We start from the raw sequence: 25,331 nt of genomic DNA on the forward strand, positions 1-25,331 counted from the left end.
AGATACACCTACTTCACTGAGAGTGTTCTGGACTTCAGTTGATGTTGTGAACGGGTTCTTCTTCACCAAAGAAAGTATGCGGCGATCATCCACCACTGTTGTCATCCGTGGACGCCCAGGCCTTTTTGAGTTCCCAAGCTCACCAGTCAATTCCTTTTTTCTCAGAATGTACCCGACTGTTGATTTTGCTACTCCAAGCATGTCTGCTATCTCTCTGATGGATTTTTTCTTTTTTTTCAGCCTCAGGATGTTCTGCTTCACCTCAATTGAGAGTTCCTTAGACCGCATGTTGTCTGGTCACAGCAACAGCTTCCAAATGCAAAACCACACACCTGTAATCAACCCCAGACCTTTTAACTACTTCATTGATTACAGGTTAACGAGGGAGACGCCTTCAGAGTTAATTGCAGCCCTTAGAGTCCCTTGTCCAATTACTTTTGGTCCCTTGAAAAAGAGGAGGCTATGCATTACAGAGCTATGATTCCTAAACCCTTTCTCCGATTTGGATGTGAAAACTCTCATATTGCAGCTGGGAGTGTGCACTTTCAGCCCATATTATATATAGAATTGTATTTCTGAACATGTTTTTGTAAACAGCTAAAATAACAATACTTGTGTCACTGTACAAATATTTCTGGCCCTGACTGTACATGCATGCATACCCATGAAGAAAATCTAATCATATACTTATACTATTCTGTTCATATTATGTATATTAAATGAATTTATATATATCTTACTATTTGAACAATATATCTGTTCTTTTTAATATGTATATTATTATACTTGATTATATGGTATTGTTTGGCATGTTTTTGTATTGAGTCCATCGTTGTATATTATACACAGAGATATGTTTAAAATGTATTAGTCTGTTATTATGGATATACATTGATGTGGCTTTATATAAGTGCATGTATTGTAGTGGCTGTATTCAATTTATTTATGCTTTAACTATGCTTACATATATTTCTAGCATTATATATCCTGTTAGATGATGTCCTGCTCCTTTTATACGTGGCAGTCTGCGTTCTCCTCTTCTTCTATCTATTTATGGGCATGTACGCATGCGCCGCCTGTCTGGATCTCCCGTTCCTATCAGCTGTGTATCCATGGTTACTGTGACGCCGGGTTGTCTACCCGGCATCCCTGGGGCCATGTTGCGGCTGGGAGGCGGGATTTCCCTCATGATTGGCGATGCATGCGTCACTCTGATATCCGATCAGTTGGGAGATGCGGCCTATATATTTATGTCAATTCCTCCGTTTTCAGTCACGCCCCCTGATGAAGGTTTACACCGAAATGCGCATCGGGTGCATTTACACTGCCTCCACCCATTCCTAGGTAACGTTATCTATGTCTTGATGAGATTATAAAATGAAGTAAACCAATTCTGTAGTGGCTGCGCTCCCCGTAGTAATGATTTTAAAAACTCTTGTCCTCAAATGGAATTCTTGTCCTGTGGCGTGTTTGTTTTTTATTATATACCCTGCAGGTAATCACCTTACTTCATTGATGAGATTATGTTTCTTCTATTGTGTTTGGCTTACATGACTTTGTTCCCCCGCAGTCATGCGGTGTTTATATGCATATGACCACTTGCTGCTTCGGGCACTATGTTATGCACTTCTTTCCATTTTCTATTGATTGCCTTTAGATTAAGTAGTGGCACCTTCTAATAGTCTATAGACCTTAAATTGTGAATTTTGGTATACTACTGGCATATCATGTATTAGGGGAAATTAGATATTTTGCCCTTGCTGCAGGTGGTGTGCATCTGTTCTATGAATAGATGTATAATATTTCCATATACTCTTTCTCTATGCACTTTTAGGTGTCCTTCCTGCATGGTTTAAATAACAATTAATATAATATTAGTATCTTTGTGTATACCTTATATTAAGGATTTCATTTCATCTCCGTGAGTATGTTGGAAATATAAGTATATTAGTTTTATTGTAGGCCATTTCAGTGACCCGTCAATTACCGACTGTGATATATGCAGTCTGTGAGGTAAATCCGGAGATATGACGATAAATCATGATATTCAAGTTATGTCAGGAAGCCCTCTCCTGGTGTCACCCCCCCTTTCCTTCACACAACTTGTTTAGCAACCCATCCCATGGCCATCTCCTGTGATATGGAAATTAGGTGATGTGGGAACAAAGGACACAGGATGACTCCCTGCCGTCACCCTGTAACAAGAGTTGTATCTCATTATAAGGCTCTGGAACTAGCCAGACAGAACGACTCCAGTAAAAAATGGTTCATATCTCGCAAGCCATATTTCCGATAAATACGGCAACCATAAAAATGGTGTTTTCGCATGCGGACGATGCTGGCACACCTTTTTTATGGGAGCGGGAGCTTGGGAAATACCCCAGGCGTGATATCAGCCAATGTGGAACTAGTAGACAAGTCATGAAACCTCTCATTCTGTAGCTAAATTCATAACTGTCACAATGAGAGCATTGGCGTCCGCCTACGACGCTCCCAGGCCAAGTTATGGCCATATTCCATGTTGTGGATTTTGTCCATAACTCCAGCCAGGGGTGGAGCAGTGCTCCCTCTGAGGTCACGAAGGTAGGAGGGGACCTGGATTTGCCCAGGTTGATAACCCTACTTCGGCCATTTTCCAGTGTTCTTTCGCTGGGGGTCACGTGCAGGAAACATCTGTGGGAGTTCCTAGAAACCTGGTCTACAGCGCCCCCCTGTGGCCAGACGCACAAGGTAACTGATTGAATTGCATACCTGTTTGTAAACCATGCTTTATCTGTAACTGTACTCTGACCTATGTATATTCTGTAGATTCCCTATTGTATATATTGTAGTTTCTAGTGTGCTTTAGGCTGATTAAATTATATAATTAATCTTGGGCTGTTCTGTTATCTCGATCTTGAATCCCACGTCTGTGTGTTCGGCTAATAGTTACCGTGAAGCGGTTGGTGGCAGCGAGTTGTGCCAAGGATTATTGTGGGGAGGCCAGTGAGATCCGGGGAGGTTTTATATATTCCGCCCGCGGAGGTCGGGGGAATATATACCCTACTCTCACCGGGGACCCTTCAATAATCGGCATAAGTAGTATAGCGGCCTCCTTGCTTATTGTCGGGCAATTCCATAATTGGCCTGACTATAAGAGGGGCGCTAGAGAGCGCGTCACGTGCTCTGTCTGTCGGTCGGGAGGTATAAAGGAGGGGTGACCCCCACTTGTTACCCCCCGATTGTGACGTACTGGTAGCCAGCGCGGGGGATTTCTGAGTGACCCCCCCGGTGGTTCGTGACATATTGGTGGCAAGCGGTGGGATCGAGATAATAGTGTGTGTGAGTGTGAGACCCATACTCCCAGACACTAAAGACTGCCTGCAGCAGCTGTGGCTGCTGGGGTCTTCAGACTAGCTCAACACTAGAGTGTCAGAGTGCAGATACTGTAAGGTGTGTGGAGGCATCAGGTGTCAGTTCTGTGTCAGTGACCAAAAGTCTGCAAGAATGGCTGATGGCACCAGGAGCAGAGCTAGGCAACTGGCCAATGCTAAAGCAGGAGCCGAAGAGAGGGAGGACGGTGCTGTGGACAGTAATGAGGAGGTTGCCCACGAGTCCTCCAGGAGCTCGACGCCAGAAAACAGCTCTGCAGAGGACATTGCACAACCTGGCACTGCTGGACAAGATGAGGAGCAGCTCACCCAAGGGTCCTCAACGAGCCAGATGCCAGCCCTCCGCTCTGCAATGGACAGTGAATCACCAGGCTCCGCAGCGGGCCGCAGATCACCACGTGCCATTCCACCGAGCCTGGGAGGCTCGGATAGCCTTCTTCAAATGGCTATGGCCCTTCTCCAGGCTGGAGACCAGAAGGGCTACAAGGAACTCCTGGCAGAGCGCAGGGCAGAGCGGCAGGCAGCGCGTGATGCTGAGGCTGCGGAGCGGCAAGCAGCGCGTGAAGAGCGCCAGGCAGAGCGTGAGGCTGCGGAGCGACAGGCAGACCGTGACTACCAGCTGCATCTAGCCAAGCTCCAGCCCTCATCAGCCACACGTGACCTTCCAAGACACCAAACTTCCAAAGGTCCGTGTTGAGGACTTCCCAGTGCTGGAGAAGGATGGAGACTTGGACTCTTTCTTGACTGCTTTTGAACGGACTTGCTTGCAGCACCATCTGGACAAGGACCAGTGGGCCAAATACCTGACCCCCCGTTTAAGGGGTAAGGCCCTGGAAATCCTTGGGGACTTGCCTGCTGAGGCAGATCAGGGCTACGACACCATCAAGCGGGCCCTGATCCAACAGTACAACCTCACTCCGGAGTCCTACCGCAAGAAGTTCCGGACCCTGCAGAAGGGACCAAAGGACTCCTGGGCTGACCACCGGCGGGCACTTGCCCGAGCTGCCGACCACTGGACCCAAGGCCTGCAGCTTTCCACCGGACCAGAGATCCTGGACTTGGTCATCACGGAGCAACTCTTGTGGAACTGCCCTGAGGATCTCCGCCAGTTCATCCGAGACCAGAAGCCAAAGGGGTCCACGGCTACAGCTGCCCTGGCCGATGACTACACCAACAATCGGGCTCCTGAAGCCAGGAGAGCAGCCACCAGCAGCACCTGGAGAGGGGGTAAGATGAACTCTGCGACTGCCCCACCTGCCCCTAGACTGCAGGGGGTGTCCCCCTCAACTCCCCTCTCCAGGCCCGTGGCAGAACCAAGACGGTGCCACCAGTGCAACCTACCTGGACACTTCAAGGCCATGTGCCCTCAGCGTCCCAAGGCCCCGGCTCCGTCCCCGTCCCAAGGGCCGCCCAAGGTGTATTGTGTGGGTGGGGGTGGTGGTAGGTCCCTGGACAGCTTCCAACCTGTCACCGTCGGCCGGTCTGTGACCATAGGACTGCGAGACAGCGCCTCGGAGGTGACTCTGGTGCGGCCTGAGATGGTGTCCCCCCAAGACTTGATCCCTGGAAAAACCCTCGCTGTCTCCGGGATTGGAGGCATTGACCCGGCGCTGCCTGTTGCTGACATTTATGTGGACTGGGGCGCAGGGCGAGGGGTGAGGGAGGTGGGGGTAACTGATCGGATCCCCGCAAACGTGCTACTTGGGACAGATTTGGGGCAGATAACCTCCCAGTTTGGGCCCCCACCAAGGGCTGAACCTTCAGCCAGTACGGACATGACTCCTGACAATGTTAATGTGTTATCTATGAATGATGTGAGAGAGGGGGGAGTGAACTCTGATATTTCTGCTTGCACAGACACCATAGACACACACACAGCTGCAGCTGTGACAGGGGAGGGGGTCAGAGAAAGGTGTGACAATGCCTCTACAAGTAATCAGCCTGTGAGCTGGGATCTGTTGCCCTCTGCAGGGATAAGCAGAGAGCAGGGTGCTGCAGGGGGAGGACCAGTGTGTGGGGTGGGGGCTACCACAGCAAATGTGGGGTCCCCAGAGATTTCACAGCGGGGTTCTGTTGCTGCAGGAGGGGAACAGGCAGGTGAGATTGGGGCCGGTCCAGGAGCGGAAGTGCTCCCAGGTAAGATCTCGGTGCATGGTTCCCCCACAACCGGGGTGTCAGGAAGCCAGGTAGGTCTGCCTGAACCGGCGACTTGGTCAGGAACGGAGGAGGAGCAGGCACGACCCACGGTGGCAGCGGCTGTGGCCGCTGTCACCCGCAGTGGGAGTGCTGGAAGCCAAGGGGCCTCCCGGAGGTCCGATAGCTCTTCCCCTTCTGACCAAGTGGCAGCCGAGTCAGGTGGAGGCCAGGACACAGGTCCCGGGGTACTGACCGAAGATGTGACAGTCTCGTCGATTCTGGCCACATCTAGTCAGGGGTTTCAGGCAGCGTTAGAAGCTGACGACAGCCTGAAAGCTCTTAAGGAGCAGGCGGCCCAGCCTCCCTCGGACTCGGACCCGGAGCGAGTGGTCTGGGACCAAGGACGGCTGTACCGGGCCACGGTCCAGCAGGGTTCACCGGAGGCGTGGCCCAGGGACCGACAGTTGGTGGTACCCTATCCGTTCCGGACGGAGTTGTTGCGGATCGCACATGAGATTCCGATGGCCGGACACCTAGGGATCGCTAAGACCAAGGCCAGGTTAAACCAGCATTTCTACTGGCCAAAAATGGGGGCCGATGTGGCTGCCTACTGCCGTTCGTGTGAAACCTGTCAGAGAGTGGGGAAGGCGGGGCCACGCCCCAAAGCCCCACTGGTATCTCTGCCCATCATCGATGAGCCTTTCAGGAGGGTGGCTGTGGATCTGGTCGGCCCGCTGGCCATCCCCAGCAGCTCCGGGAAACGCTTCATACTGACGGTAGTGGACTATGCCACCCGGTACCCAGAAGCAGTGGCCTTGTCGTCCATTCGGGCTGACAAGGTGGCCACCGCATTGCTGGAGATTTTCTCCCGAGTGGGTTTTCCCCAGGAAATGCTCACTGACCGGGGGACCCAATTCATGTCCCAGCTGATGGAGGCCCTCTGTAAGCAAGTCCAGGTGCGACATCTGGTGGCCAGCCCGTACCATCCACAGACTAATGGCCTGTGCGAGCGGTTCAATGGCACCTTAAAGCAGATGCTTAAGATGTTGGTCGACTCCCATGGGCGTGACTGGGAGCGGTATCTCCCACACCTGTTATTTGCTTACCGGGAGGTTCCACAGGCCTCAACAGGATTCTCACCGTTTGAGCTCCTGTACGGGCGACGTGTGCGGGGCCCCCTGGCTCTGGTGAAAGAGGCTTGGGAAGGGGATTTGGCCACCCCTGGAGTGTCGGTTATCGAGTATGTCATGCGCTTCCGGGACAAAATGCAGGCCTTGACGCAACTGGTACACGACAATATGGCTCAAGCCCAGGCCGATCAGAAGCGTTGGTACGACCAGAACGCTTGTGAGAGGACCTACCAAGTGGGTCAAAAGGTGTGGGTACTGGTCCCCGTACCACAGGACAAGCTTCAGGCAGCCTGGGAAGGCCCATACCTCGTGTACCAGCAGCTCAACCCTGTGACGTACCTGGTCACCCTGGACCCTGCCCGTGGAAGGCGGAAGCCCTTCCATGTGAACATGATGAAGGCACATCATGAGCGGGAGGCATGTGCGCTCCCCGTGTGCAACCTGCCCGAGGAGGGAGAAGCGGAAACCCTCTTGGATATGCTAGCCCAGGTTAGGGCAGGCGGATCCATTGAGGATGTGGAGGTTGGCCACCAGCTCTTGGAAGACCAACGGTCCCAGCTGTGGGCCACCCTACACCCCTTCCGGGGGTTGTTTACCAACCAGCCCGGAAGGACTAACTTGGCTGTCCATCACGTGGACACTGGGGATCATCCCCCGATCCGGCGTTCAGCATATCGGGTCTCCCTGGAGGTGCAGCAACACATGCGCCAGGAGATTGACGAGATGCTGAAGCTGGGGGTGATCCAGGCATCCAACAGCGCTTGGGCCTCGCCTGTAGTCCTCGTCCCTAAGAAGGACCGAACCACTCGGTTCTGCGTGGACTACAGGGGGCTCAATGCTGTCACGGTCGCCGATGCGTACCCAATGCCACGCATCGATGACCTGCTCGATCAGTTGGCCGGGGCTCAGTACCTGACCATCATGGATCTGAGCCGGGGATATTGGCAGATCCCCCTGACTCGCAAGGCCAGGGAACGCTCTGCCTTTATTACCCCATTTGGACTATACGAGTCCACGGTGATGCCATTCGGGATGAGGAATGCCCCTGCCACTTTCCAGCGGATGGTCAACACCCTGCTCAAGGGACTTGAAGGGTACGCGGCCGCGTACCTAGATGACATTGCCGTCTTCAGTCCCACCTGGGAGGACCACCTAGAGCATCTAGCACAGGTGCTCAGGCGGATCCACCGGGCAGGTTTGACCATCAAGCCGGGAAAGTGTCAGCTGGCCATGAGCGAGGTCCAGTACCTCGGTCACCGGGTAGGCGGGAGAACACTGAAGCCCGAGCCTGAGAAAGTGGAGGCCATCGCATCCTGGCCCACCCCCAGGACCAAGAAGCAGGTGATGTCCTTCTTGGGGACCGCTGGGTACTATAGGAGGTTTGTTCCATGCTATAGTAGCCTGGCAAAGCCCCTGACGGACCTCACCAAGAAGAAGCTGCCCTCTGCAGTCGATTGGACAATGGACTGCGAGACAGCCTTCCGGGCCCTAAAGGACGCCCTGTCCAGCCCGCCCGTGCTACAGGCAGCCGACTTCACGCGGCCGTTTGTAGTACAGACCGACGCCAGTGACTTCGGCCTCGGTGCGGTGCTCAGCCAGGTGGACTCTGCGAGCCAAGAGCACCCAGTCTTGTACCTGAGCAGGAAGCTGTTACCGAGGGAAGTGGCCTATTCCACAATGGAGAAGGAGTGCCTGGCCATAGTGTGGGCCCTGCAGCGTCTGCAACCCTATCTATACGGGCGCCACTTCATCGTGGAGACGGACCACAACCCCCTCAGCTGGTTGCACACCGTCTCTGGGACGAATGGGCGACTGTTGCGATGGAGCCTTGCGCTCCAGCAATACAACTTCACCATTCGCCACAAAAGGGGCCGTGACCACGGTAACGCAGACGGGCTGTCCCGACAAGGAGAGGTCGCGGACGGGCGCACGGGGGAACACCGGAGTGTGCTGCCCCCTAGCGCCCTCAAAAGGGGGGAGGTGTGAGGTAAATCCGGAGATATGACGATAAATCATGATATTCAAGTTATGTCAGGAAGCCCTCTCCTGGTGTCACCCCCCCTTTCCTTCACACAACTTGTTTAGCAACCCATCCCATGGCCATCTCCTGTGATATGGAAATTAGGTGATGTGGGAACAAAGGACACAGGATGACTCCCTGCCGTCACCCTGTAACAAGAGTTGTATCTCATTATAAGGCTCTGGAACTAGCCAGACAGAACGACTCCAGTAAAAAATGGTTCATATCTCGCAAGCCATATTTCCGATAAATACGGCAACCATAAAAATGGTGTTTTCGCATGCGGACGATGCTGGCACACCTTTTTTATGGGAGCGGGAGCTTGGGAAATACCCCAGGCGTGATATCAGCCAATGTGGAACTAGTAGACAAGTCATGAAACCTCTCATTCTGTAGCTAAATTCATAACTGTCACAATGAGAGCATTGGCGTCCGCCTACGACGCTCCCAGGCCAAGTTATGGCCATATTCCATGTTGTGGATTTTGTCCATAACTCCAGCCAGGGGTGGAGCAGTGCTCCCTCTGAGGTCACGAAGGTAGGAGGGGACCTGGATTTGCCCAGGTTGATAACCCTACTTCGGCCATTTTCCAGTGTTCTTTCGCTGGGGGTCACGTGCAGGAAACATCTGTGGGAGTTCCTAGAAACCTGGTCTACAGCGCCCCCCTGTGGCCAGACGCACAAGGTAACTGATTGAATTGCATACCTGTTTGTAAACCATGCTTTATCTGTAACTGTACTCTGACCTATGTATATTCTGTAGATTCCCTATTGTATATATTGTAGTTTCTAGTGTGCTTTAGGCTGATTAAATTATATAATTAATCTTGGGCTGTTCTGTTATCTCGATCTTGAATCCCACGTCTGTGTGTTCGGCTAATAGTTACCGTGAAGCGGTTGGTGGCAGCGAGTTGTGCCAAGGATTATTGTGGGGAGGCCAGTGAGATCCGGGGAGGTTTTATATATTCCGCCCGCGGAGGTCGGGGGAATATATACCCTACTCTCACCGGGGACCCTTCAATAATCGGCATAAGTAGTATAGCGGCCTCCTTGCTTATTGTCGGGCAATTCCATAATTGGCCTGACTATAAGAGGGGCGCTAGAGAGCGCGTCACGTGCTCTGTCTGTCGGTCGGGAGGTATAAAGGAGGGGTGACCCCCACTTGTTACCCCCCGATTGTGACGTACTGGTAGCCAGCGCGGGGGATTTCTGAGTGACCCCCCCGGTGGTTCGTGACACAGTCTAATGATTAATTTCACGATTTCTGATGCATTTACACCTGGTGTTTGCAGTGATGTAATCCGTGTTTTCTCCCCTATCACTTTTTCTATGAATAAAATCTTATATTTTTGACCATATGATCGCTCTTCCTCTTCTTTGCTTGAATTCAGTGTTTTTGCGATTTGGTCCATACGATAGTCCTCATGGTCTGCTGATTATATTTATATAATTATATTTGAGATATATATTTGTATTTTCATTATGCAGATAATTTTAATACCTATATTCATTGTCACTTAAGTCGATGTTGCTCAGCTGTGGATAGGCTATGGTTCTTCTTGCTGGGACAATCCATCAGCATTCTGGTGTTGGTCCCACGCTTGTATCGGATGTAGAAGCTGTAGATAGTCCCTTGTACAGCGGTAGGGTTGGAAGAACAAGCTTCCCTTTGTGTCCTCCTTCACTCAAACTGTGTTTTCTGTACCCACAAATCGGCATTGTAGATCTCCCACATCATTTCCTAGGAGAATATCTGGTCCGCTCATCACCCCAACCACACATTGCTTGACCACAAAGCCAAAGTCCACATCTACAGTCGCCTTTGGGATATTCCTCCTTTGTCCTCCAGCCAATTCAATAACAATCCCTGGTCCAAGATGTATCTAGTCTTTGGCCAAACCACTCGGAGATCAGCTATTGTGAGAAATTCCCCACAGTCACAAAATCCAATGACTCTCTGTCCATCCAGCACAACCTCCTGTAAGTGCTTACTTTGATGGTGAGAAGAGCTCAGGGCTGTGTCTCGCACCCCATAAACCCCTAGTGGTCGACCACGAGTATCTGAGTCATTAAGCAAGTCAACTTGAAGGGATGAGAACTCTTCCCCCACTGTATTTGTCTGTAGAGAATGAACAGGTCGATTTGATGCAAGGTCATTCCTCAATCAACCAGCAGGGCAAGTGTTTTGCAAATGCCCAGGCTGCCCACATCGATAACATCTCCTCTGCGTCGTACTCCTTCCAGTGTGCATTCTGGAGAAGGCAGTAGGAGAACCTGACAAAGGCCGGAGACCATACACTCCAAAAGGGGCATCTATGGTGCAGGGGTCAGCAGTGCATTCCGGTGGAGGTGGTTGTACTTCTTCCTCAGGTGGGATGGACTGCACAAGATGCACCGGACGAAGTGGATGTGCATGGGGGTCCCTCAGAGTCCTTGCGGGACAACTGGATTGCAGTTGCCAGCACCCATAACATCTCCTCTCTGTAATTCCCCCAGGGCGTGGTCGGAACTGTTGAGGCCCAGAATTCTGAGTCGTGGTGATTATCGGTCTGCAGCTGCGTGGAGGGGAAGATATAACTGGAGAGGATCGGGGAGCAGAAGCAGGCTGTGGCTTATTGTCCAGAAGTCCCCTACATTGCGGTTGGATAGTAAGGGCCTCATCAGCCAGGGCTGCAGCTTGATCCAATTTGCACAGCGTGCGCTCTCTGACCCATTCCTGTATTTCTGAGGGACACTTGGAAAGAAATTGTTCTATAAGAAATACCTTTATAACGTCTTCCACAGTGAAAGCATCTTCCACTTCCAGCCATCTCCGACATGCCTGGGACATCTTATGGGCATACTTCCTAAATAATTCCCCCCGTGGTGCATGGGAGTCCTCGGAACTGTGCCCTATGGGAGTCTGGGGTGATGGCATGGTAATCCAGGATAGTCCGCTTTACAATGTTGTAATCCCGGTTCTGCTGTGAGTTAATGGTGCGATAAGCCTCTACCAGGCTTCCATTCAGGAGTCCCACTAACAAACGCATCCAGCCGAGTGCGACTCCTCCATCACAGCACACTACTAGTCAAAGTCCTTGAAAAACCCTTCCATATCGCCGGAAGTCTCATCAAATGGCTTGAAGTCCGCTCGGGTGATCCGTACATGCTCCCGGATCGCTGCGTTTAGACTCCAACTCACATTACTCCCTCCATCGGACTCCATTGCTTCTTGTCTCTGTGTTAGGCGAGCAGCCTCCTGCTTATACTCCTGAGATACACCTGGGCCCAGAACCACCATCTCTTCTGCAAACCACACCACCCACTGGCTTTTTGGGGCAGGGATCCCAGTCCCCAGTGCTTGTCCGTCAGACATCTGGGAGGAGGTGGACTGGCTCTCACCCACAAGTAGATCAATTAAAAGGAACCAAACATCAGGATTTTCATATAGAAGGTAAAGCCAGTGCAGTACTGGCACTATCAGGCACATTCTCTACATACCATTAGTAGGCAGCTCGGATGTTTAGGCTTTGAAATCCAAGTTTGTGAAGTTTAAAAATTCATCAGTTTTTTGACTGACAGTTGCACCTCTGCTAATAATATCCGGGCTGGTTATGCACATGGATTCCAGCCCCCCCCCCCCCACTGCCTGTTCCTCCCTCTCTCTGGCTCTATGCAAATTTTTCTATTCAGTAACCTGGCATCGAAGTTGGTGCATGCGCATAGCGCTTATCTCCGGCGCCATGTTTCTGAAGCCTGCATTACCAAGTCATTATACTCCTTCTGCCTTAGAGGGCGGCGCATGCGCCATCGCTTCTTCAGATCTAGTTGTGACCGCGGGAGCGCGCGTGGTCACAACAAGACTGGAGAACAGCTGATCTTACCAATTAGCTGCAGCAGATGATATCGTGCCGCCCCAGGACACCGGGCCAGCACAGCAGTAATCGGTAAGTTCAGTTCTCCAGTCCTGTTGTGACTGCGCGCACTCCCGCGGTCACAACTAGATCTGAAGAATCAAGGGCGCATGCGCCACCCTCTAAGGCACAAGAGTATAATGACTTGGTAATGCAGGCTTCAGAAACATGGCGCCGGAGATAAGCGCCATGCGCAGGCGCCAACTCCAACGCCAGGTTACTGAATAGAAAAATTTGCATAGAGCCAGAGAGAGGGAGGAAAAGGCGGGGAGGAGGGGGGGTTGGGCGGGAAACCAGGTGCATAACCCGCCCGGATATTATCAGCAGAGGTGCAACTGTCAGTCAAAAAACTGATGAATTTTCAAACTTCACAAACTTGGATTTCAAAGCCTAAACATCCAAGCTGCCCACTAATGGTATGTAGAGAATGTGCCTGATAGTGCCAGTACTGCACTGGCTTTACCTTATATACGAAAATCCTGATGTTTGGTTCCCTTTAAGGCTTCTTTAGACTGGATACGGTCCAGTTTCTGTATTCACTCTGTGGGTGGATCTCCATTAGGCTGCGCTTTGTTGATCCCAACTGCTGCCACCAGTTGTGATCGGGTCCTTCTCCCATATCACACAATCAACAGACAGAGATGGCTGTACAATCCAAAGAGCATTTATTCAAAGCAAATCAAATGGTCCATAACATATTCCACCATACAGAAGGTAAAAATAGTAAAGAAACACGAATACAGTCCAGTAATGGGATAAATGTCCAGGTCTCTCTGAGGAGCCGCAGCTTTCCCTCAGAGGTTCAATCCTGCTTCTTCTCTCTCGTAAGTCTCACCCAGAATGACATATCCCCCAGGTAAGCAGAGAATTTAGGTGGATCCCAGGCCCCCTTTCCCCAGACTTAGGGACAGTAACACTACAGGGGTTGATTACCTACAGACAATACAATGTACACACAAGCAATACAAATAATGGACAGTGAACCAAGCGTAAAATACAAACCTACACTACATGATACACAGTATACCATATCCCACCATCACACTGTCTTATAAGCCAATGTATCTAATCCGGTCTTGTGCCACACTGTTGAGCTATGTGTATCTAATCCTATCATGTGTGATACCATCTGCTTAGTCACTGTATCTAAGCATGCGTAATATTGTGTTCTAAGCCAATGTATCAAATCAGGACATCTGTGATCTGTGTCAATCTACTGAGTTGCTGTGTATAATGCAAGCACCAGTGATACTGTATGTGGAGTTGTGTATCTAATACTGTCAAGTGTGATTTTGACTGCTGAACCTAATTTTACATGTGATACTGTATCTAATCCCATTGCTAAATTTATATGTTGGGAAGGGATTAAAACATAACATATATGATGTACTGACACGACATTTGCCGGCTCCCTGTCTTTCATGCACTCTCAGCTGAGCCCGCATGTTTGCTGGCAAATGATGGTTTTGTTATTAAGCCATCCTCATGCCGCTAACAGCCGCAAGTGGAGAGCAGCTCATCCTGCAGCATTTAACCTTATTCTAAGCGGAATGTACAGCGCGTGGCCGAGGGGCACAGGGTTCTAACCAGCCATCATTCCACCCGATACTCAATCACAGTGAGCCGATGGTTTATCATGAGAACTGGGGGTCTGCTAAAGACACCGTGCCCGTCAAGATTGTACTGCTAAGAAAACCAATCCATGGCTAGCGTTCATCGGAGACCATGACTTTTTGCTATATACAGCAATCCTGTAGTACAAGCAAATCGGCTAATGGCGAGTAAATTACCCTAAAGGAACTACTAAATACAATAAAAATATATATATATATTTTTTTTTTTAAATCCTAAAAAATAGTTTTACTTGAATTACCCCTCTTTTCCCACATTAAAAATACAGAAAAATAAAATCCACATACGCAAAAGTCTGGTCTATCAAAATATTAAATTGTTTATGCCACTTGATTATGCTTCTGCAAACAAATGCAATAAGTGATGAAAACATTGTATTCACCCCAAAATGGAAATAATAAAATCATCAGCTCAGTACACAAAAAATAAGCGCCTGCACAGCTCTAACCGGAAAAATTAAAATGGTACGGATCTCAGAAACTGTTGACATAAGCAGCACAGCCCCCCACCCACACACACAGTATGATGGCTGCCACCACAGGGGCCTAACACACGATGTAGTGGCCCTATTGATGGTGGTCCCCACAGTACTCCCCATAGAGAGTGATTGCAGACCCCCACACACTATATGATGGCCCCCACACCACTATAGGGCACCCACAGCCTCCCCACACATTATGGTAGTTTCACAGTTTTTCATTCCAATAATTCCATTTTGCATTATTTCTTATGAAGGACCCAAAGAGTTAAACTACCTTAAAGGGACTGTATCACGTTTTTTTATTTTTTTATTAAAAATAGTGATTTTGAAATCAAGTTATTATGAAATACAGCTGTTGGCTGCAATCTGGACTCTTTTGAGGAGGTAGTGGAGAGAAGAACTCTGAAAAAAGTGTATGGTGATTATGAATAATAATGCACATCCATTATACGAGCTATTCATAAGACAGAAGAGACCTTCAGTAACCGGCTAATCCTGAGGTGTAAGAAGGAAAAATATAGGAAATCATTTGTGTCAACTGCTATGGGAATGTACAATAATAACATTAGTGTTAAATCATCAAGGTGAATGTCTACTTCTTTATTTCTTCTACTTTTCAGTTTACCCGCTGTGTATGACCTGATCTAAAGTATAACGTTCTGTCACCTCTACTGTCTTGTCAATTAAGTAATTCATGTTATGATTTAAGTTGTGCGGCTGTAATACCATAATTTCCTACGGGATCAATAAAGTGTATCGTATCGTAATACAAAATGAAAATCGCAGCTTATTTACTTTTTCTGTTATTCTAATTTTACTGTATGCACTGGGGGCCATGTTGGATTTGGTGTGTGTGTAACGACAGTTACTCACTCCTTTATGGCAGCCCCTGTGCATAGAGAACAGTAGTCGTGATCCGACCCTATGAGTAACGTTACAGTGGGCGTCTGCTGTGACCTGGACGCACCCCCTGGGCTGTCCAGATCACAGCAGAGGGAGGATCTCAGCGCCATTTTTGTGGCGCTTCAAGCCATGCTTTTTGCACCACTTTACACCTGTCAATCGCCGGGATGTGAGTCCGGGCCGCCTCCCCTCCCCCCGTTAACGATGACACCCCGTACCTCCACTCTCCCCAGCCCCTGCAACTGCCGCCGCCCCTCCCCCCCATTACCGTCTGTAATGAAACTCCCTCCCTCCGCTCTCCCCAGCCCCCGTTCTAGCCGTGTGTGTGTGTCTTTCTGCAGGGCTGTGTATCTAATCCTCTCCTGTGTGATACTGTCTGCTGAGCCATGTAGCTAATCCTCTCCTTTGTGATACTGTCTGCTGAGCTGTGTATCTAATCCTCTCATGTGTGATACTGTCTGCTGAGCTGTGTATCTAATCCTGTCCTGTGTGATACTGTCTGCACAGATGTGTATCTAATCCTGTCCTGTGTGATAGTTTGCTGAGCCGTGTATCTAATCCTCTCCTTTGTGATACTGTCTGCTGATCTGTGTATCTAATCCTGTCCTGTGTGATACTGTCTGCACAGATGTGTATCTAATCCTGTCCTGTGTGATACTGTTTGCTGAGCTGTGTATCTAATCCTGTCCTGTGTGATACTATCTGCTGAGCCGTGTATCTAATCCTATCCTGTGTGATACTGTCTACTGAGCCGTGTATCTAATCCTCCTGTGTGATACTGTCTGCTGAGCCGTGTATCTAATCCTCTCCTGTGTGATACTGTCTGCTGAGCCGTGTATCTAATCCTGTCCTGTGTGATACTGTCTGCTGAGCTGTGTATCTAATCCCCTCCTGTGTGATACTGTCTGCTGAGCCATGTATCTAATCCTCTCCTTTGTGATACTGTCTGCGGAGCTGTGTATCTAATCCTGTCCTGTGTGATACTGTCTGCACAGCTGTGTATCTAATCCTGTCCTGTGTGATACTGTCTACTGAGCTGTGTATCTAATCCTGTCCTGTGTGATACTGTCTGTTGAGCTGTGTATCTAATCCTCTCCTTTGTGATACTGTCTGCACAGCTGTGTATCTAATCCTGTCCTGTGTGATACTGTCTGCACAGCTGTGTATCTAATCCTGTCCTGTGTGACAGTCTGCTGAGCTGTGTAGCTGTGTATCTAATCCTGTCCTGTGTGATACTGTCTGCTGAGCCGTGTATCTAATCCTCTCCTGTGTGATACTGTCTGCTGAGCCGTGTAGCTAATCCTCTCCTGTGATACTGTCTGCTGAGCCATGTATCTAATCCTCTCCTTTGTGATACTGTCTGCGGAGCTGTGTATCTAATCCTGTCCTGTGTGATACTGTCTGCACAGCTGTGTATCTAATCCTGTCCTGTGTGATACTGTCTACTGAGCTGTGTATCTAATCCTGTCCTGTGTGATACTGTCTGTTGAGCTGTGTATCTAATCCTCTCCTTTGTGATACTGTCTGCACAGCTGTGTATCTAATCCTGTCCTGTGTGATACTGTCTGCACAGCTGTGTAGCTAATCCTGTCCTGTGTGACAGTCTGCTGAGCTGTGTAGCTGTGTATCTAATCCTGTCCTGTGTGATACTGTCTGCTGAGCCGTGTATCTAATCCTCTCCTGTGTGATACTGTCTGCTGAGCCGTGTAGCTAATCCTCTCCTGTGATACTGTCTGCTGAGCCATGTATCTAATCCTCTCCTGTGTGCTACTGTTTGCAGGGCTGTGTATCTAATCATCTCCTGTGTAATACTGTCTGGAGGTCTGTGTTTTCTAATCCTCTCCTGTGTGACAGTTTGCAGGGCTGTGTATCTAATCCTATCCTAATCCACCATACAGTGCTAACCACTGAGCCACCGTACAGTGCTAACTACTGAGCCACCATACAGTGCTAATCACTGAGCCATCGTATAGTGATTACCACTGAGCCTCACACAGCTGCAGAAGTACAAGGCTCAGCATACTCCATCCAGGACTGTATGCAGGAGTTTTTTGCCCCTCAAAAAAATGACGTGGGCTTCGCCATATTTTCATATGCTAGCCAGGTACAGCAGGCAGGTATGGGCTGCCCCCAACCCCCAGCTGCCTATTTGTACCCGGCTGTGAACCAAAAATAGTGAAGCCTTTTTTTTTTTAATTATTTCATGAATTTCATGAAATAATTAAAAAAAAATGACGTGGGCTTCGCCTAATTTTTGAGTCCAACCAGGTACAACTAGGCAGCTGGGGATTGGAATCCACAGCGCAGGGTGCCCATGCTTTCTGAGCTACCCCGCTGCGAATTGCAGTCCGCAGCCTCCCCAGGAAATGGCGCTTTAATAGAAGCGCCATATTCTGGCGCTGTATCCAACACTTCCAGCTGCCCTGATGCCGGGTGGCTCGCTGGGTAATAATGGGGTTAGTGCTAGCTGTGTATTATCAGCTGGCCCTAAGCCTGAAATTCATGGTGTCACGCCAATATTAGACATGGCCATCATGAATTTCTAATACAGATAAAAAAAAAACCACAACACAGAAAAATATTTTTCTTAGACGTAAAACACAACACAATTAGTGATTCCATCTTTATCGAAATAAAGAACACCCCTCCGCAGTAATCCTAGGTCAAGGGTCCCGCGCCGTCCAATCCGGATCTAATATAATCTGATCGGTTTGCTGAAAGGCAAAGCGATCAGATGATGTGTCAGGTTCAAGGGCCTGAATCACATGACACAGCGCTGATTGTATAAAAGCTGTTTATACAATCAGCTGATGCATCAGTGCAAAAAAACCCCTACACACGTACGTGCTGACTTCTGTCCGATCGCTCCAGGAGCTGCCGGTAATCAGCTGATGAAGTCTCCTGACGGCATCAGCTGATAGCTGTCCCCGACGTTACCACGAGACTTACGATCAGCTGATGCGTCAGGTGACCGCATCAGGTGATCCACCGCCAGGTCCTGCACCCATCGGACGTGCCTGGGAGCCGGCACACAGCCGGAGCGGTGGTATCGGGAGAGGAGCTGGGAGCGGACATGGCACTGGGAGTCTGCAGACAGGTGAGTATGTCTTTTTTTTTTCTACTGTTCACTTTTGATTTAGCAGCTGCTTCATCTCTCGCACGGGAGCGGACATGGTACCGGGTGGGAAATGGAAGCAGCGGTGGCGGTACCGGGAGGATTCGATTACCGCAGTCTGTGTATATATGTGTAACAGTCAGTGTGTATATATGTGTGGGCTGAGACGAGTCAGTGTATATAGCAGATGTGTAACAGTCAGTGTATATATGTGTAACAGTCAGTGTATATATGTGGGTGCGATGACCGCAGTCTGTATATATATGTATAAATGTGTTTCCACTTTACTTCTGGGTGGAGCTGTACAATGCATATACAGTCACCCATAAAATGGCGACACATTACTATGAAATACACCACCTCCCCTTTTGGGTGCAGTGTAACATCCAAAAGGGGAGGAGAATAGGCATGTCATCTAGTGACTGCCCAAATTTGCAGCTATCGTAATTCTACTAAGGATTACTATAGCTTTTTGATGTGTACACAGGAAGATGCTCCCCCTACTGGTAATTATAAGTATTTTTTATATAAAAGTTTTATTTTACATATTTAAAAGTTGAATTACATTAAGAAAATAATTGTTACACAATTATAATAATATTGTTTGCTGATTTGGCCTACAAAAAAAAAAAATAAATTAGACGATACAGTCTCTTGAAAGCCGTATTGAATATTTTGCGGGGTGCTATTTTAAAAGTGATATTCCTTCAAGGAAATGTCCAATACATAGGCCTCAGAAAGTCACTTGAAAACAAATAGGTCCCTAAAAAATAAGTTGTGTAAATTGCCCTAAAATAATCAAAGCTAAAACTTGCTGCTAAATGTTTAACCCTTTTGGTAAAATAAAAGGGCATCTGAAGGATAAGGATGCTTTCACACTGCATTCCTCTCCCTGTTCATTGGTCCCATTGGAGCTTCCGTTCGAACCCCCCGCAAAACAGGATTTGGAGTATGCACCGATGGAATCCCAGTGTACTCTGACACGCATCATTTTCGAGGGTATACGGCTAATGGAGGCGCATACCCAGCTGTAGTAGACTGCGTCTGGGTGTCAACCTCCAGTAAGCATATACCCAAAAATGGTGCATTACAGACTCTATCTGCACCATTATCGTCAGTGGCCCCACAAGTGAATACGTCCAAATCCCATTTTTTTGTTGGGGGGGAGGGGTTCAGATGGAGGCCACGACAGGACCACTGAACAGAGAGAGGAACTCAGTGTAAAAGCACCCATAGTAGACAGAAGGTAAATCTTATGTATCAACTTCTTTTTATGCAGAATAGTCATTTGTTTTATTGGTATAAACATATAACAAAAAAAATAGGTCACCAAGGGATTAACATGGCTTCTTCCCAGTGTGAGTTCTTTGATGATTACGAAGAGTAGATCTAGCTGTAAAACATTTCCCACATTCTGAGCAAAAAAATGGCTTCTTCCCTGTGTGAATTCTCTCATGTGTGAGAAGATTAGCTTTTTGATTAAAAGATTTCCCACATTCTGAGCAAGAAAAAGGCTTCTCCCCTGTGTGAATTCTCTCATGTGTAAGAAGAGAAGATTTATCTTTAAAACATTTCCCACATTTTGAGCAAGAAAATGGCTTCTCCCCTGTGTGAATTTTCTCATGTTTGAGAAGATGGGATTTTTGATTAAAAAATTTCCCACATTCTGAGCAAGAAAATGGCTTTTCCCCTGTGTGAATTCTCTCATGTTTAAGAAGAGAAGATCTATCTGTAAAACATTTCCCACATTCTAAGCAAGAAAATGGCTTCTCCCCTGTGTGAAATCTCTCATGTGCAAGAAGATAACATTTCTTCATAAAACATTTCCCACATTCTGAACATGAAAATGGCTTATCCCCTGTGTGAATTCTCTCATGTGTATGAAGAGACGATCTATCTGTAAAACATTGCTTACATTCTGAACATGAAAATGGCTTCTCCCCTGTGTGAATTCTCTCATGTCTAAGAAGAGAAGATCTATCTGTAAAACAGTGCTTACATTCTGAACATGAAAATGGCTTCTCCCCTGTGTGAACTCTCTCATGTTGAACAAGAGAAGATTTGCGACTAAAACATTTCCCACATTCTGAACATGAAAATTGCTTCTCCCCTGTGTGAATTCTCTCATGTTTAACAAGAGAAGATTTGCAACTAAAGCATTTCCCACATTCTGAACATGAAAATGGCTTCTCACCTGTGTGAATTCTCTCATGTATAAGAATTTGAGATTTGGATTTAAAACATTTCCCACATTCTGAACATGAAAATGGCTTCTCCCCTGTGTGAATTCTCTCATGTATAAGAATTTGAGATTTGGATTTAAAACATTTCCCACATTCTGAGCAAAAAAATGGCTTCTCCCCTGTGTGAATTCTCTCATGTGTAAGAAGAGAAGATCTATCTTTAAAAAAAATCCCACATTCTGAACAAGAAAATGGCTTCTCCCCTGTGTGAATTCTCTCATGTGAAAGAAGAGAAGATCTATCTTTAAAACATTTGTCACATTCTGAACATGAAAATGGCTTCTCCCCTGTGTGAATTCTCTCATGTGTAAGAAGAGAAGATCTATCTGTAAAACATTTGTCACATTCTGAACATGAAAATGGCTTCTCCCCTGTGTGAATTCTCTCATGTGAAAGAAGAGAAGATCTATCTTTAAAACATTTCCCGCATTCTGAGCAAGAAAATGGCTTCTCCCCTGTGTGAATTCTCTCATGTGCAAGAAGATAACATTTCTTCATAAAACATTTCCCACATTCTGCACATGAAAATGGCTTCTCCCCTGTGTGAATTCTCTCATGTGTAAGAAGAGAAGATCTATCTGTAAAACATTTGTCACATTCTGAACATGAAAATGGCTTCTCCCCTGTGTGAATTCTCTCATGTTTAATAAGAGAAAATTTGCGACTAAAACATTTCCCACATTCTGAACATGAAAATGGCTTCTCCCCTGTGTGAATTCTCTCATGTTTAACAAGAGACGATTTCAAACTAAAACATTTCCCACATTCTGAACATGAAAATGGCTTCTCCCCTGTGTGAATTCTCTCATGTGTAACAAGAGAAGATCTATCTGTAAAACATTTCCCACATTCTGAGCATGAAAATGGCTTCTCCCCTGTGTGAATTCTCTCATGTCTAAGAATTTGAGATTTGGAATTAAAACATTTCCCACATTCTGAACATGAAAATGGATTCTCCCCTGTGTGAATTTTCTCATGTCTAAGAATTTGAGATTTGGAATTAAAACATTTCCCACATTCTGAGCATGAATATCCTATGTGAATTTTCCAATGATTAGCAGATTTCCTTTTATCTGTAAAACATTTCTCACATTCTGAGCATAAAATGGTCTTCAACCTTGTGTGCGCTCTTTGATCTTTCACACTTCTGACACTATTGTTTTGCTTAACAGTCTTTGATGGATTAGGAGATAGTTCTTTAACAGGATCAGATGATTGTTCTTTCCTATCATTGGCTGAGAGTATATTTGAGATGTTTCCATGCTCTTCATATGTATCTTGTGTGATGCTACAATCATCTGCTTTAAAATATGAAGGTATCAGATGTCCTTCCAGGGTGCTGGTACAGTCATCTGCCAAGAAGAAAACGGATTTTATTTTTAAACAAAATAAACTTAAATTATAGTAATTAAATATGAAAATTACAAATTTAAGTAAAAGTAAAAAATGTCGTAGAAATTATATGTAACATCTATATTATATATATATTTGCCTTATTCTGTCGGTCTGTCTGTCTTGCTCCAAATTGACGTCATTATAGCCGCTTGGCCCCACCCCCCGCACGCATTTGTCACTCCGCTCGGCCCTGTCCCCCGCACACATTGCCCGTTTCGCTCGACCCTGCCCACCGCACAAATTGCCCGCTCTGCTCGGCCCCGCCCGCCGCACACATTGCCCGATTGGCCCCGCCCCCTGCACACATTGGGCACCTAGACACCTCCCCCCAGGACTAATCCACCTATCAGACACCTCCCCCCAGGACTACTCCCCCTATTATCCTCTTCTCCCCCCAGGACTACTCCCCCTATTATACTCCTCTTCTCTCCCCAGGACGACTCCTCCTATTATACTCCTCTCCCCCAGGACGACTCCTATTATACTCCTCTCCCCCCAGGACTACTCCTCCTATTATACTCCTCTCCCCCCAGGACTACTCCTCCTATTATACTCCTCTCCCCCCAGGACTACTCCTCCTATTATACTCCTCTCCCCCCAGGACTACTCCTCCTATTATACTCCTCTCCCCCCAGGACTACTCCTCCTATTATACTCCTCTCCCCCCAGGACTACTCCTCCTATTATACGCCTCTCCCCCAGGACTACTCCTCCTATTATACTCCTCTCCCCCAGAACGACTCCTATTATACTCCTCTCCCCCCAGGACTACTCCTCCTATTATACTCCTCTCCCCCCAGGACTACTACTCCTATTATACTCCTATCCCCCCAGGACTACTCCTCCTATTATACTACTATCCCCCCAGGACTACTCCTCCTATTATACTCCTCTCCCCCCAGGACTACTCCTATTATACTTCTCTCCCCCCAGGACTACTCCTCCTATTATACTCCTCTCCCCCCAGAACTACTACTCCTATTATACTCCTCTCCCCCCAGGACTACTCCTCCTAATATACTCCTCTCCCCCCAGGACTACTCCTCCTATTATACTCCTCTCCCCCCAGGACTACTCTTCCTATTATACTCCTATCCCCCCAGGACTACTACTCCTATTATACTCCCCTCCCCCCAGGACTACTCCTCCTAATATACTCCACTCCCCCAGGACTACTCCTATTGTACTCCTCTCCTCCCAGGACTACTCCTCCTATTGTACTCCTCTCTCCCTAGGACTACTCCTCCTATTATACTCCTCTCCCCCCAGGACTACTCCTCCTAATATACTCCACTCCCCCCAGGACTACTCCTATTGTACTCCTCTCCCCCCAGGACTACTCCTCCTATTATACTCCTCTCCCCCCAGGACTACTCCTCCTATTATACTCCTCTCCCCCAGGACTACTACTCCTATTATACTCCTCTCCCCCAGAACGACTCCTATTATATTCCTCTCCCCCCAGGACTACTCCTCCTATTATACTCCTCTCCCCCCAGGACTACTACTCCTATTATACTCCTATCCCCCCAGGACTACTCCTCCTATTATACTACTATCCCCCAGGACTACTCCTCCTATTATACTCCTCTCCCCCCAGGACTACTCCTCCTATTATACTCCTCTCCCCCCAGGACTACTCCTCCTAATATACTCCTCTCCCCCCAGGACTACTCCTCCTATTATACTCCTCTCCCCCCAGGACTACTCCTCCTATTATACTCCTATCCCCCCAGGACTACTACTCCTATTATACTCCCCTCCCCCCAGGACTACTCCTCCTAATATACTCCACTCCCCCAGGACTACTCCTATTGTACTCCTCTCCTCCCAGGACTACTCCTCCTATTGTACTCCTCTCTCCCTAGGACTACTCCTCCTATTATACTTCTCTCCCCCCAGGACTACTCCTCCTATTATACTCCTCTCCCCCAGGACTACTCCTCCTATTATACTCCTCTCCCCCCAGGACTACTACTCCTATTATACTCCTATCCCCCCAGGACTACTCCTCCTATTATACTACTATCCCCCCAGGACTACTCCTCCTATTATACTCCTATCCCCCCAGGACTACTCCTATTGTACTCCTCTCCCCTCAGGACTACTCCTATTGTACTCCTCTCCTCCCAGGACTACTCCTCCTATTGTACTCCTCTCTCCCTAGGACTACTCCTCCTATTATACTTCTCTCCCCCCAGGACTACTCCTCCTATTATACTCCTCTCCCCCAGGACTACTCCTCCTATTATACTCCTCTCCCCTCAGGACTACTCCTCCTATTATACTCCTCTCCCCCCAGAACTACTCCTATTGTACTCCTCTCCCCCCAGGACTACTCCTCCTATTGTACTCCTCACTTCCAGGACTACTCCTCCTATTATACTCTTATTATAGTCCTCCTATTATCATCCTCTCTGAGGGGTGCGCAGCATGGGGGATGGAGTACGATGGGGAGTGCGCAGCATGGGGGATGGAGCACGATGGGGAATGCGCAGCATGGGGGATGGAGCACGATGGGGGTGCACAGCATGGGGGATGGAGCACGATGGGGAGTGCGCAGCATGGGGGATGGAGCACGATGGGGAGTGCGCAGCATGGGGGATGGAGCCCGATGGGGATGCACACCTCCCCCAAAACACACACATACACCGCCATACACGCACCGCACAACACACCCACTGCACGATGGGGAGTGCGCAGCATGGGGGATGGAGCACGATGGGGATTGCGCAGCATGGGGGATGGAGCACGATGGGGATGCACACCTCCCCCAAAACACACACATACACCGCCATGCACGCACCGCACAACACACCCACTGGAAACCACAAACACCGCCCTACACAGACATTCACACACAGACACCTACACACACACAACACCCAACACGCAAACAACGCGGCACACACAAATATACGCACACACCGCGCAACACACACACTGCACAAAACATACCACCCCCCCAAAACACACACACACACCACACACACACACACACACAAACCGCACA

The 25,331-nt window shown here is 48.3% G+C and overlaps 1 protein-coding gene across 1 annotated transcript in view; it reads right to left on the reverse strand.

Annotated features, from left to right (window-relative positions):
• LOC142246725 (uncharacterized) overlaps positions 1 to 25,331 on the reverse strand; it is a 329,582-nt gene that overhangs the window by 69,282 nt on the left and 234,969 nt on the right. Inside the window, exon 12 of the mRNA XM_075319778.1 lies at positions 20,122 to 22,275. Coding sequence (XP_075175893.1) covers positions 20,122 to 22,275 — 2,154 coding nt within the window. The remainder of the gene's footprint in view (positions 1 to 20,121; positions 22,276 to 25,331) is intronic.

The sequence above is a fragment of the Anomaloglossus baeobatrachus genome, chromosome 7, assembly GCF_048569485.1.
Source record: "Anomaloglossus baeobatrachus isolate aAnoBae1 chromosome 7, aAnoBae1.hap1, whole genome shotgun sequence".
NCBI classification, from domain to species: domain Eukaryota; kingdom Metazoa; phylum Chordata; class Amphibia; order Anura; family Aromobatidae; genus Anomaloglossus; species Anomaloglossus baeobatrachus.